Source organism: Lagopus muta, chromosome 1, assembly GCF_023343835.1.
Source record: "Lagopus muta isolate bLagMut1 chromosome 1, bLagMut1 primary, whole genome shotgun sequence".
NCBI classification, from domain to species: Eukaryota; Metazoa; Chordata; class Aves; order Galliformes; family Phasianidae; genus Lagopus; species Lagopus muta.
The window spans coordinates 17160855-17176674 of record NC_064433.1 but is presented as its reverse complement, the minus strand read 5'-3'; the positions used below and the strand labels follow the sequence as shown (position 1 = coordinate 17176674).

Genomic DNA, 15820 nt, shown 5'->3' with positions numbered 1-15820 from the left:
TAGTGTTAAAAGAGGAAATCACTAGATGTTTAGTACTGCTGTAAAGTAAGACATGCATGGAAAAAGAGAAAAGAGCCTTAGGAAGAGGATAAAATTTTATTTTTAATTGATTTTTAGAGCACACTGCAAAGATTTAATATTTTCACAAAGCAAAATCATTTTTCTATGGTGTAGAAACTCCAGAAGCTAATAAATAGAAGACTGGACCTGAAATGTGTAAAAAATTAAAGAGAATAAAAAATTAATTAATGGTCAAGTTGAATATTGATAATTTCCTGTAGTTTTGATCTATAGTTTTAAAGTGCCATTTCAACCTACTAATTTTTCAAATATTTCAGAAAGTAGCCCATACTTTAGTTCAACATATTTTGCATATTTAGAAAAAAATGTAACAAGAATTACTGGATAATGTTAGGGGGATAATATTGAAAGACGATGCAGTCTGCCGAACCAAAGCTATATTCCTCAATGGACTTTCAAATTTTAGACTGCTAGAGAAAAACAAAAATGTCCCCTGCTAAGTGACTTATGTAAAGAGAGAACTGCAGGTAAAATAAACATTTTTACAACATTCAACAAGACCCTGAGTACTGCATCCAGCTCTGGAGCCTCCAACACAAGAAGGATATGAAGTTATTGGTGCAGGTCCAGAGGAGGGCCACGAAGATGATCAGAGGGCTGGAGCACCTCCCTAGGGAGGACAGGCTGAGAGAGCTGGAGCTCTGCAGCCTGGAGAAGAAAAGGCTCCAAGGGGGACCTCGTATCAGTCTTTCAGTACCTGAAGGGGGCCTACAGAAAAGCTGGGGAGGGACTTTTTAGAAGGGCAGGACAGTGGTGACAGAACAAAAGGAAATGATTTTAAACTGGAAAAGGATAGATTTAAAGTAGATATTAGGAAGATATTCTTTACTGTGAGGGTGGTGAGACACTGGAACAGTTTTCCCAGCAAGTTGTGAATGCTCCCTCCCTGAAAGCGTTCAAGACCAGTCTAGATGGAACTCTGAGCAACGTGGTCTAGAGGGAGGTGTCTCTGCCTGTAGCAGGGACCTTCAAGGTTCCTTCCAATGCAAACCATTCTGTCATTCAATGAGAAGAATAATGCAATATTAAAAAATAATAAATAAATAAATAAAAATTATGCATAATAAAGCATCAGAGAAGCACAACAGAATCTTTTGGAGCGAGGGAGGTATTTTGCCTTCAAGCACTCATGTTTGGAACATATGTGACTTGTAATTTATATGTATGTTTCTTCCTTTCCTGCACCCAAACTGCTGGTGAGAAACTCATGATTTTCTCACTTTAATTTATTTTTTTGCTTAATTGTTTACAGAATAACTACTACTATCGCTTGATCTCTTTGCTATTCTCCTATACATTGCTACACTTGATTCTAACTTAAAAACTGGTTTGACTGCCCATGCAAGAAGTCAGTATGAAAACAAATAGCCAAATGATGCATTTTGCCAGTACTCAGTTACAGAAAACTCAATTTTCAGGAACACAGTGAGATTTATTTGGTAGGTGTGAGGTATTTTACTCATTTATATTTGTGCTATAGTTTGAAACATCATTGTATACTTCAGTTCAAATGAAATGGGAAAAGCTTTTCTCTAGTAATATGTATCTATCTACTATTTGTGCTTCTTACTCCCATTTTCCAAAATTAACAGGCAAAACTCTAAAAATGATTTTTTTTACCTTTATACAAAAGGTATACTTATTCCTTTATACAAAAATAAAAGCCAATTTTCTTAACAGTGCTTATATAACTAGATTTGGGATCACAGTTCATATCCTTTATTGATAATGTGAGTCCTCTAAATCTTTTGTCAGCTGCCATACCTACGAGTACTAAAATGAGTAGTCTTCTGAATAAAGTAGTTGGAGAAAAAGACAGTCATCACAAGATCATGACTGGTCAATTCCTGCTGAAATTCATAAGGTTCTTTGAAGTGTTTTTATTAGTTGAGAGCCATTAAGAACACCCGTATTTCAGAGGTATTGAAATAATCCTTTATACGAGAACAATCTCTTTGTAACAGAGCATGTCAAATTCTTAATCCTCATATTGTAAGTGAATATAGTGAATACCTCATTGTGAGAGAATGAAAATCAACAGGTTTGAATAACTTTAAAAAAAAGTCTGAACTTTTACTGAATTCAACTGCTTACAAAGAAATTCTTACTACATGGAAAGCAAATCAGAGTCTCAGAGATCTATTTTGTCATGGTACTAGTGGCTACCCAAGAAACTCCATAAGCCAGTAAACATGTCAGAGATGCTTACCAACTACATTATTGTTCTAATTTAGTCTTCAAGAAGCAGTGAAATTTCAAAGACGCTATTGTTTGCTGATAAATAGACTCAAGATTTTCTAAGATACTGTGATTTCACCTCACGGTGGCATTTACACTTCTGTTTACATAAATATATGCACTTTAATTAAAAATGGACCCCAGTGGCAAATATGAAAGTAGAACAAAATCCAAAAGACATCAAAATAGGCCCTGGGACTTTGATCTTGAGTTCAACCTGCTTTATACATAACATATTTTCATGCAAAAAACATATATATACCAGAAACTCCAGGCATATATCTCTGTTTCTCTTCTTGTTTCTCTTCTCTTTCCTATCTGAAAGAATGAATACAAGGCAACTGTGATAGAGCCAATGAATTTTCACAGCTATTTTGTTACACTACTAAAAGCATAAAACTTGGCTTTGGATATGTATATCCCAATTTAAAGGGAAGGAGAAAGAATGAATTAAAGCCTTTTAAAGGAAAGGATCTCTTTCTTTTTACTCTGTGTCTTCTCTATATAAATATCCTGTCTGGATCAAAGGAAAGCCATAGTTCAATTACTATCAACACTGGTCAAAAAAAGAAATCTTGGAGGAGGTACACATGGTTAGTAAGGCTAGCGATTTGAAATCAAAACATCTTTCAGAGATTTACTCCATTTCTGCATCCTAAGTTCATTTTTAACAAACCCAGCTGCATGAAAGAAGGGAAAAAGGAAAAAAAATGAAGGTACAAGAAAACAAGAAAAAAAAACAAGAAGGTGACAAGAAAAAGTTATGATGTTGTCTAGATTCAGCCAACTTAAACTTGAGATAGCCTGCTACATTAGGAGTGTCAGTTACCCTGTTGCTTCCACAGAAAAACAAATTAGAGATAGGAACCTTCAGAGGGCAGTTTATCCGACCTAATACCAATACTCATGTCACTGTTAACTATAGGGAAAATCTTTAGTGCTCTTGCTCCCAGCAAGGGTATTTGATTCCGTTAGGTACATACCTGAAATTTTGTAAGAGAGTGAAGGAATAAAAACAATTATGACATGGAAACTGGTAACTGGGAAATGAGTAAAAGTTAAACAGCCTAAAAGAGAAAAAAACTAAGCAGCACTTAATCACCATGGAAGAGAAAAAAAAAAAAAAATCATAAAGAAAACTGAAAAACTGAAATAAAAACAAGAAATCACAAATAAATCAGAACAAGAAGAAACTTTAAAAAAAATATTAAGTGAGCAGAGCTAGAACTAATAGCATGCGTTAAGAAGCCATGCTGCCTTTATTAGTTTTCCTTTTTTTTATATTGCAGTAAACTAGAATAGTTGGCCAACGTCTGTTTATACTTCACATGCAGTACCATAAGATATAAAATTAATGGTGCTTTGAATTATACTGATCCTTGTAATATTTAAAATACCTCAAGTTATGTCAAGAAAAATTACATCTATTAAGCCAGGCAAAAATTCTTTAAAGACCTTTGGTAAAGTCCGAGACCTTACTAAAACCCAAAGTCAAAATTACAATGAATTATTACTTTTTTCAATATGCATACTTATTCACGATAAAAAACAGGTGAGAGGTAGATATGCAGAAAATGAGAAGGCATCTTAAACTCATTTTTAAACCATCTGCAAGTATGTAAATAAAATGGACTTGAAAAATAATTCATCATTTATTATTTGTTGAGTGATATACATCTCGTTAAGTAAATGGCTAAAATACTCCAGTTAAACAGGAAAGCTATCTTTTATTTGGGAGCTGTGCAACTACAAAGCGCTGTTAATACACACAGGTTATTTAAGATGTTAAATGAACCATAAAGGGCAGATGACAGAGACAAATAATCCTCTCCCTTAAAGGGCTGATTTTCAGGGACTGGGTCTCCCTTTCACATTGATGCAGTGTGTGACACTATAGGACCTGGCTATCACTTTCTATAAATGGCTTAACCTTCAGCTCTTTGTGGTCTGTCTAGTACCGTATCCTGTCAATTAAAGAAAATCAATATCTGGTACTTCTATGCTGAAAGCATGGACATTTGGAGGTAAGTAATTAGTTCAGCAATGCTTCAGGCAATAATTAACCAAACTAGACTTATTAAAAACACTTGCCCAGAGCATTTTTCCTTCTCAGAGGTGCTTAATATCTATCACATACTTTCTAAATGATTTAGATTTAGGCATTTCAGTTTTTAACAATGCTATAATTAACATTGTTTGACTGGTTACTCTGGTACATAATAAATTATTCTCAAATCGCAACACCTTAGTGAACATTTAGACCTCACGTTCATTTATTTCAGTCTACAAAGAGAAAAACATGGATTATTTGATTCAAAAGCCTCTGCTTTATATTGCCATTAAATACCCATGAAGAGGAGTGACTGTACTGCATATTACCATGTGAATAACAGATGGGTTTGATTTTACAATGCATCTGCACACAGAATCCACACTTAATCCATTGAGAGTTAAGAATGAGAGTAAAAGGCTAAACTCCTTGAATCCAAGGGAGTTCTGACATTGCATTTAGAAGGAATAAGAAGCTATAGAACTCTTCCATAGTGAAGCTCAAAGACGTGTCCAGTATAGTGTAAGCTTACCTCATCTGATTCAATGACACAATAGAAAAATGTTGGCCATGAGCAAGCTGTATTATGGCTAAACACCTGACTGAAAGCAGGAGTAAGAAGACGGAGAGGTAACTGTATGTTCATATTTTTCATGATCAGTTGTGGAATTATCATTCAATCAAGACAACAGCATTTACTCGATTTTGAATGCATTCTTGCCAAAGATCTCAAATACATGTAAACACATTGAAGCATCAAAACCTCCACCTGCAGTTTTGTTGCTATTTGGACACTGGAATATTGTCATGATGAAGGCAAAAAACCTTTATATTTCAGTTTTTTTAGGTCCTGTGACATGCTCATTCTCAGTGGACAGAAGTATGCCCCTGCCACCATTCTTATGCAAGTGATTTACAGAAGAGAAGAATTTCACGAAGAGTTGGCTTTGGGTTTTGGATTTTGACATGCTTGTGTGTGCTGATTAGAAATTCAACTTTCATCATTAGAAACATTATTAAAAACATTTTATTAGTATATTTACATTTTTAAAAATGAAAGAATAATCCTATGTCCCAATTTTGTAACAAAACAAAGCTTTAGCCCTCAGAGAAGAGTGAAACAAACTCCATATAGAACACTATATTTTTCTCTTTTCTATTTGAACTGCTTGATGGATAAAATTAGTATTGTACATAACCTATCTCCTCCACTGCCTCATTAATTATATCAGCTTGAAAACACACTTTAACTATAGAGGCTCTAAAAACAACCTATAGAAATTAACAGTGCTAGATTACTTTCTGTGTTTTATAGAAAGTATGTCATCCATTTAACAATGTAAAGATGGCTAGTCAAGAAAATCAAACATCAAATTATAGTGATTTACCCTACAAAGCAAAGAGAATACATATGGGAATGGAAATATGCAAAACTAAAACAGAAGGGAGTTGTCTAACTTTTATTCATCTATCAATCTTTAAATATAAAAGTACAAATATTGTAAGTTAGAAATCTGCCTTAAGTTATACACCTAGGCTTCCTCTGCAGTCACTGTGAAGGGATTCATGTCCCTTCTACTTGCACATATCTTACTCTATAATATGTAATCTTTCTTCTGAGGGCGACCTATTGGCTGTAAAAGGGTTATAATCAAGTTGTAGTAGCGCCAAATTTTGACCGATTTTAGTTATAAACTGTATAAGCATCTACATACCTTGGGTGTAGATTCTTGTTAAGGAGAAATCTAGCTAGTAATATGTGTACAATTCACCAGACCAAATATAGGTATCCCTCTTAGCAGAAGGTAAATTTTTCTCAAAGCACTAGTAATTGTACTTAAAATATCTCCACTAAGTATAATGGAAGCCTTAGAACAGCCCACCTATGATTGGGCCAGTTAAAAATGAGACAAGAAAAATTCTAATACTGCTGTCTAGTGTTCAGATATATTTAGATTATAATTTAGATCAGACGAATTTTACTAATTATTTATTTCACCCTAGACCTTTTGCTGCCCATTATCCTAAAATTCATTTTATATGACAATTCCATATCCCTTGGGTCACATTTTGACTTAAAACTCTTTCAGTTTTTTATCTGAGAACTCCGAAGCATCAACACAAATATTCTTTTAGTAATGAGAATGCATTTTTTTCCTTCTACATATTTAAATCATAAAGGTTAATTCAGATGCTGTACATTAGGCTAGATCTGTGAGAGGTTTAATGAGACAAAAATCTAACTCACAGTATTATTCCTTGAAGGATATTTATTTATTTATTTAAAGTTGAGGTCTAGCAGGAAAAATGTTCAAATAATGCCATTAATTATTTGTTGTGAAGAATTCTTTCTAGGAAGTATTCATTCAGTTAGTGTGATTTATACAAGTTTGTAAAATAATATAACATTGATTATATATTTATATTCTTTAAGATGATGAGTATGAATTCAATATGAGTAAAACACAGCAGAGAGAAAACACGTAGTCACGCCAAAGTATTGTAGAAATACCTTATTGATGATCATTTAAGTTTCCAAATAAGTTGCTAAGAGTTTTTTTTTTTTTTTGTTTTAAGTCCAAGGTTACAAGAAAATAAAGTCAAATGATCCATTTTACTATTTAACATTGGTTATAATCTCATGAGTAAATGGCAGTCTTACAATGAAAACAGACTGATTAATTTTCCATTTACTCCTGTATTTTATATCCTTTCATTGATCTTCACCTTATTTTTGTTCTTTTGACTTTCATGGACTGTTGATCACAGAAAGTCTGATTCACCACTGCTCGTGCTACTCTTGAGTTCACTGTGAACCTGAATCAGGATACTATAACAGTCAACTCAGTTTATAACATGTTGAGGGAAGTGTAAACAGAAAATGAAATCCCAACTCTTTGAAATCACTGACCAAGATCCCATTTGTACTTGTATCAGAACTCTGATGTCTTAAAAGGCATGGATGCAGTCAGACATATTCTACAATACTGTGTTGTTTTCCATCCTTTATTTTAATTTCTTTGAAAACATGCTATCCATGAAGGATACAGGCACACCCTTGATTCTCTAACTCTATAGATGTTAAGAAGCTCTGATAGTGTTGAGGAAAAAAAAAAAAAAGAACTAACAGAACAAATGAAATAATAATCGAAATAATAATCAAAGAGTACAAGAGGTGAGCCACTTGACAGAATCTAGAGTTAGGACTCAATGCAAACTGAGGGGAGAAGTAAAGAACAATAACATTAATGTGGATACTACTTCTTATAACTGGATGACCACAGGTCAGTTTAATATGAAACAATCATATGACCCTATGCATGTATGGGTGAACTGCTCAGTGTAATAATTGCAACCATTAGCACAAAATAGAAGTTTATTATTGCTATCAAGACTGTCAACTGAAACCTTTTGTAAAAATAAGATTACATTCTTGTGATCTCAGTAAATTGCCCGCTGTATCATATAGAAAGATTTCCAGTAGAGCTTCCCTGGATTTATTGTGAAACTACATTCACAGAAATTTATTATTAAGCTAACAACTTTTATATATTTTCAACAGAAAAAGCATCCAACAAGTATATACTCTGAATCTTTGCAGGTGATGTTTCAGTGGCTTAAAATCTTATATCTATTTTGTTTGAAGATATCTCAAATATAGCATTTCAGATTTGCTTATAGTATATGACAAATTTTGAATATATCATCTGAAACTACATTATAATTGAGCATCATCCATCACAAATGACCTTGTTTGTATCAGTGGAAAAGTAACAGAGCATATGTATGAGTTCAAAGTATTGACATCTTCTCTGACATGTTAACAGTGATGAGAAAAGCAGATGGAAAAAAAATATTAGATATCGATCCCTTTCTCATTCCTGCATACTCTTTAATTAGATTTAGATCATAAACAATGGTAATATATCTTGTGGCGGTATGCATTAAATGGTGGTCTGAACAATGTCTACGTATATATTAAAGAATTAGTCAAATTGAGTAACTGGATATAAATTCGAAATAGATGTTCGTAATCATGTTGCAAAGTTTCTCAAAAATTACGTTCTTTAAAAAAAATAGAATGCAATATGGGAAAATGTTCTTCTCTTTCTCGTAAACTCAAATAAGGTTACATTTTTAAACATTATGAACAGGCTCTGAAACAATGCATAAATAAAAATGAGTTGAATCAAGGGCTTCCTCTATGGAAAAACAAAACAAAACAAAACAGAAATCTAATTTAAATTAATTGTTTTTCTCTTTTCCACCTTTCTGTCTTATTCACCATCATCGGATAGGCAGCCTGACATGTCTTCATTGTTTTCATCTCAAGAGACCATTTTGATGTTATTTAAAAGCAAACACTTAAAAAATCTTCATTAAATTAAGTTTATGTATTAGAATAACTGAATAATATGGAATTTTCCATTTTCTTTTGTAGTGATGTAGAATAGTGCTGAAACATACTCAATGACCAGTAGGATAAGAAGGAAACAGAAATACAGTAATTTGGACCAAATAGTGTGCAGAGGTACCTGATAAACTCACCTATTCTTTGAGAAGAAGTACATGTGAAGAACATGATGTTATTTTTAAGTTGCACTAATATTTACTTTCTTTTTGAAAAGAATTGTACTTTATACAACATGTGTATTTATATATATACATATAACATATATTGCTGCCACATTTCCTGCTGTTTTCTACTAGAGCATCAAAACTAGTGTTTGCTTTTTTTTTAAAGCAGGTTGTACTCCACCATGGTAGGATGTAGCATGTAGCCCAGAGTGTAGCATATCTAACTTGCAGAGATTCCTGCTGAAAGCTATTTCATTAAAAACCATTTTCTTGAAATTGCATAAACCCATTTCTTTTCATTGTAAAATGCTATTCACTACATGCATGTCTAACCCACACAAAATGCAATAAACTTATCTGTTTCATTCCTTGCCTTCAAAGTGAGACCATGCTTAAAATTTTGTGGGAGGATCGTGAAGAGAGAGGAAGCAGAAAAGGTAGGAGGGCCATCTCCCTGTGATTTTCATTATGAACTCCTGTTGCTACAGACTTCACATTGAAGGTATACAGCCATGGGCAGAGGCATTAAACCTTAAAATAGACAAGAGAAGATGGTCTGAAAAGAATGGTCTGAATGAAATGACTAGTCTCCAGCAAATATTAGTAAATGAAAAGTCACAGATTGCAGCTCTGTATGAGTAAGTGTAATATGTTTTCCCATTGACTGCAACATACATTAAAAGGACTTCCAATGTCTATGTCTGCTATTAAAATGTACTGGATTATACGCTAAATCCTCTGTATGCAATTATTGATGAAAGCTGTAAGGGAAAAAGAAAAAAAAAAACAATTAGAATTAAAAGAAGAAAACACACATCTTTCACAGCACATAGGAGAACATGTGGTTTTGTGCAGCTTCTTTGGATGAAATTGTCCAGCAGAACCACTGGGAGGGGACATAAAATTGTTGGAAAATATTCAAATGAGATAACTTCCCTGCTGGATATGCGCTGCTGGGTGCACATGTTGTTGCAGCTATCTCTGCAGAGCAAACAACAAGGGGCATTAGATTGTTCAAATTATGCTGAGCATTAGAAATAGCAAAGAAACTAAGTTTTACCCACAATTGTTTCCTTCCTGTGTATTTTCCTGCTTTTTCTTGTTTCTTACTCTCATAATTGGGCTGGATACCAATGAAATAATATCCCCCATTTATTCCATATCATTTACATCATGCCCAAATGTCACAATTTTCTATGCATCTTACTTAATTACCATTACCTATCTTGCCTTTTGATATTCATACACATACATATCAATCTCATGGTCTATTAGCCATCCCTGTAAACTGTCAGTGGAGTTCATTTAGCCAATGGCTTTGAGATCCATCTCTCATAGCAGTCCTTCAGGGCAGGAGGGATGATATTTGCTGTTGAATTGCTCCATGCTGAAGCCAGTTCTGATTTCATCAGAATTCCTACTTCTTTCATGTGGGTGATTCTTACTGCAATATCCTTGATAAGGCAAATAGCAACCATAATAATGATGGCATGCAGTAAAATGTAGCAATTAACATCATACAATTCAAAATATTGGCTGTTATCACTTAACATCTTTGCATTACACACCAGGTGTGTGCAAGCCCTTGAGCAAAACCAGTCCCATGGGTAGGCTTGTTTTTTCCCAAGGGAAGAATTACACAGACTGCTCTGCTGCATTGCCTCCTACAGTCGCCTACAACACTCTGCCCAGCATTTTTTTTTTTTTTTTTTTTTGTCACATCCACTACAGGGGCTTTGTCTCCTTATCCAGTACATAATAGTTTTGATTGGGCAGGGCCAGTTCAGTTAGCAGATTTCCAAGTGCTAACAAACCAGGTGGTTTCTGCTAAGTGTGTGTACCAATGTTTGAATATCCCAGTACTCACTGCTCTCAGTGTAGTTTTTAACAGTCCCTTATATAATTTGATTTTCCCAGAGGCTGGCGCATTACAAGGGGATGTGATACACCCACTCAATGCCGTGCTATATGGCCCAGCTGTCAATGAGATCGTTTCAGAAATGAGTCCTATTATCAGATTGGGCTCAACTATTTCTGGAGTGCCATGTCACCACAAGAATTACTTTTCAATGCCAAGAGTAGTATATCGTGCAGTGACGTGTTGCACAAGATGTATCTCCAGCAATTTAGTGGCTGCTTCCATCATTGTAAACATAGGGTGTTTACCATGGTAGGTTTATGGGAGCATGATAAAATCCACCTCTCAGGTCTTCCTGTATTTATATTTCAGCCATCGTCCTCCAGACCAAATAGGCTTTATCTTCTTGGTTTGCTTAATTGCTGCATATGTTTTATATTCATGAATAATCTGTGCAATAACATGGACAAGTCCACCCCTCTATCCTGAGCCTATTTACAGATTGCATCTCTTCTTTGATGGCCTGAGGTGTCATGGGCACATGGAACTAGAAATTATTTACCCTTATGTTGCCACTCCAGATCTACCTGAACCACTACGCACCTGGATGACAGCTGAAATCTTTCCATATGTCTCGCAGCTCACCTAGGGCTAGGTGTCAGGTGGTTACTGACTCATACCTTCTGTCTCTTCTTCCTATACTCATAAATGCCCTGGTATGGAGTACCTTCTTCCTTACTAAATGAACTAAATTGCACTTCCATAGTTTCTGCTTGTGGACAGAGGTAACAGTTACTGGTATAGATTGGTTATCTTGTTCGTACACAGAGCACGGCACGGGGATTGGGTCAAAACCAGAGGCATTTTCTTCCTTTTAAAGGTGCTGAATAGTATTCAATTGAGTTTGATAAGCGCACTCCAGAGCTCAGAATACTGCAGCAAGCTTTGGCATTGGTAGGATCAGGATATACCTTCTTAAAACATTACATCAGCTTGTTAGGATTCTTTACTTGTTCTGGGGTGAGTTCCAGACCCACTGGAGGTGATAATTACGATAGATACCTGCTCATATCCTTCCAAGCACCTTCCTACTCACAGAATCACAGAATCACAGAATCACCCGGGTTGGAAGGGACCTCAAGAATCATGTAGTTCCAACCCCCCTGCCCAGCAGGGCCACCAAACATACACATTCAGATCAGGTTGCCCAGGACCCCGTCCAGCCTGGCCTTGAACACGTCCAAGGACGGGGCATCCACAACCTCCCTGGGCAGCCCGTTCCAGGGCCTAACCACTCTCCTTGTAAAGAACTTCCCCCTAACATCCAACCTAAATCTTCCCTCCTTCACTCACAACCATCCTGCTTCAGGGTGGATCTCTGGGTGGTATTTTTGAATAGTTTCTTAACCATAAATAAAACTGTAACATATCAGAAGGCAGCAATTATATCATACTGGTTTAAGTATCGCAGGTATATTCAAAATTTTCAACAATTATTTTAGCTTGCCTGGAGTAAACAGTGTACTTGTTAGAAGTTTTCACAGTAAGGCTCCTGAAGTCTGAGAGTGATGACATTATTGTTTATAAGTACCAATTTAAATCCATGACCGATAAAACATGAGCACGTGGTATAGACAAACTGTCAAAACCATAAAGGCCAGCCTTCATTGATGATAAACAACACAGCAATTGTTAAGAAAAATAACCCTGAAAGCATGTAATACCACACTGCGAACAAAAAGATCAGCATTGTAACCAGCAGCTTTTAAGCTACTGTGTCACTTGGAACAATTTTGTTTTAACATGTTCTGATCAGATCTGTTCCTAACCCTTCAAGCCCCACTTTCACCACAAGGACTGCTGTAATTTAACACAGCAAGCAGCTAAACAGCACACACTTTTTCGCTCACTCCCCCTAGTCCCAGTGGGTTGGAGGACAGAATCAGGGAAATAAAAGTAGAACTTCGGTGTTGAGATAAAAACTATTTACTGAGTCAGAAAAGCAAGAGGAATGTAACAATAATTATTTTATATATTTGCATATGTATGTTTTATATACAAAACTAGTGATGCACAAAGCGATTGCTCATCACACACTGATGGATGCCCAGCCAGTTCCTGAGCAGTGGATGAGTCCTGCACCAGCCCCTCCCCTCAGCTTTATATTTTTTCACATGATGTCATACCCCTTCAGCATCTGAAGGGGAGATATAAGACTGAAGGGGACAGACTCTTTAGCAGCATGTGTTGCAGTGTGATAAGCAGAAATAGTTTCAAACTAAAAGAGGAGAGATTTAGACTGGATGTAAGGGAAAAAAAATACAGTAAGAGTGGTGAGGCACTGAAACAGGTTGTGCAGAGAGGTGATTAATGCCCCGTTCCTGGAGACATCCAAAGTCATGCTGGACTGGGCCCTGAGCAATCTGATCTAGGTGCAAATGTCCCTGTTCATTGTATAGGTGTTGGACTAGATGGTCCTTAAGGGTCCCTTCCAATTCAAATGATTCTATGATTCTATAGTTTTGAATATCTCATTAGACACTTCAGGTCAGCAGTACTGTTTCTGTTCCCTCCCAACTCCTTGTGTTCCCCAGTTCCTCTGCTGGCAGAACACTACAAGAAACATCCTTGGCACTGTAAGCACTGCTTAGCAACAGCTAGAAGCATGTTATCAAACCATTTTTCTTCTAAAGCCAGAACATGGTATCATACCAGACACTATGAAGAAAACCAACTCTGTCCCAGCTGAAATACTTACAGCAAAATATACTGCACTGTGTGTCCATGGCATGGTTTTGACAGTAGAGGGGCTACAGGTGCTCTCTGTGAAGAGGGAAGGCTAGGGCTCTTCTGTTTCAGAAACAGTTTGTGCCAGCTGACTCCAACAGACCCACTGCAGGGCATGGCTGGGCCAAGACGCCAACATGGTGGTACCTGTATAGAAATGTATTTAAGAGAGGATGAAATGCACTGCACAGGTAGTGAAAAAAATATTGTGAGAATCAACTCTGTGAACCCTTAGGTCAGGGAAGGCAAAGTGGGAGAAAGTGCTCTGGGTACCTGTTGGAGCAGATACCCACACTGCAGCCTGTAGAAGACCCCACACTTGAGCACTGGAGTTGCAGCCTGTGGAAGATCCGTGAAGAAATAGGCTTATTCTGATGTACTGCATGTTATGTTTGAGCAAGGCAAAGTGTGAGGAGGAAAAATCAACAGAGGGGTCTGACTATAGGCTATCCTCTAAACCCTCAAACCATTCAGGGAGGAAGGCAAGGAGATCAGAGTGAAAGAGTGAAGTTGAGCCTTGGGAAAAAGAGGAGATGAAAAGCGCTCTTTTTACATTTGCTTCTTGTTATCCGAACTTATCTTAAATGGCAAAAAAAGAAAAAAAAAAATTGTTCCCAAGCTGATTCTGTTTTGCCTGTTGTGGTTAATTGATAAGCTAAGTCCCTATTTCTGTCCTTACTTACAGACTTTTCATTTTCTCCCTCTGTCCTGTTGAGAAGGGACACTGAGAAAACAGCTGGATGGATGTCTGGCTTCAACCCACCACACACTCAAAATAACAATACTATTATTACAAATACCAAGGGCAGCAATATTTTGATACACATTGTCAGTGTGTACACAGAAAGGCATTCTCTCTGTGAAGAGTTTGAGGTCTGTGTGTTTCTCAGAACAGGATGAAATTTAAAACTCATCAGTTTTGTTAATGGTATCATAGAAGAGGCGAAGACCAAGTTTGCAAGGCAAGAATAAGCTCCACAAATTGCACACCAAATATTTCTCCCTCTGCTATGTGAAACATATTGATTACAGCTTCTCTGAATTTGTTCACCTATGTTGCTATCATAACTCCTGACTGTAACAGAAGCATAATCTGTAAGAGCAAGTAAGACAGTACACTCAAACCAGACATAGTGCCATTCACAATGTGTATACAATTGTATGTATGCAAGAAAACGTATTAAAAATAAGCAATAAAATGTTTAAGAAAATGTTATACCTTACTTGCACTCTGCTTTTACTTATTTGTTATCCATTTTTTATGATTTTAACCCAAGAAAAGGGTTCTAATCAGGAACTATACATGGAAAAGAATAAGGTTCTTTTACCTCATGTGAAATGTGTATAATATCTTGTTGTATTTTCAGGTGGCAGGAAGGTCCCGTTATCTCGTTACGTAACAATGTTTTGGTGTTCTCAATTGTAGCTCTGAGGTGAACATTTCATTACTTGCACACTTTTAGCTCACATACACTAGGTTCTACTAATGGGATTTGAGAACAGTGATGATTCATGACAGTAGGTATATTCTCTTGTAGGTATTTGCAGGACTTCTTTAGCATTAAAAGGAGTTACATACCAGATGAACAAAGTCTATTAATACAAGTAGCATCTTCCACAAACAGCCTTCTAAATAGCAATTTGGGTATCCTAAAGCTCTCTAGTCATTCAAGTGAAATGACTCTGATGCCAACGCTTCAGCAGTGGAAATTCAACCATTCCTCCAAAAGCACTCACAAGAGACACTAAAGAAAGGACTTTTTTTTGTTTTAGTTAGTGGAAATGTCTTCCATTCTTGAGCCTATTAGCTTGTAACAATAGAAATTATAGGAGCTGAGACAGGTCTAGAAAGTTTAATTCTCTTCTTGTGAGCTTCAAATTTAAAAAGGGAGTTCAAAAAAGCAATGACAAAAGGGTATTAAAATTCATGAATGCCAGTATAATATAATTTTGATCTGCACAGTTTTTCAGGGATTGTTGTCAGTTTCTATTCCACTGTTAGCCATCATTAACAGCAAATATGACAGATACACTAATGAAATCGATTTGGTCATGTTATCAATTTAATTCAAAAATGTAACCCCATTTTATTACCATGTAAGTTATAAAGCCTTATAGGCTAATGTCATCTGTCATTGTAAGAGTTTTCTGCTAGAATTATTAATAACTAGGTGTAGGCTTATTTTATTTTATTTTACAGTTTGAAATAATTAATACAGTAGTAAGCA

General features: G+C 35.9%; 1 protein-coding gene across 5 annotated transcripts in view; it reads right to left on the bottom strand.

The window, feature by feature from the left end:
- TAFA5 (TAFA chemokine like family member 5) overlaps positions 1-15820 on the bottom strand; it is a 452144-nt gene that overhangs the window by 9493 nt on the left and 426831 nt on the right. For 2 of the 5 annotated variants that reach the window (XR_007375143.1, XR_007375146.1), the window contains exon 4: positions 13564-13739. Coding sequence is in view for 2 of the 5 variants with exons in the window: in XM_048936218.1 (XP_048792175.1) it covers positions 9439-9478; positions 13564-13739 (216 nt within the window). In the remaining 3 variants the exon portion in view is untranslated. Of the gene's footprint in view, positions 1-156; positions 9709-13563; positions 13740-15820 lie in introns of those variants that run through there. The other 3 variants (XR_007375154.1, XM_048936224.1, XM_048936218.1) reach the window with 3 other exon arrangements.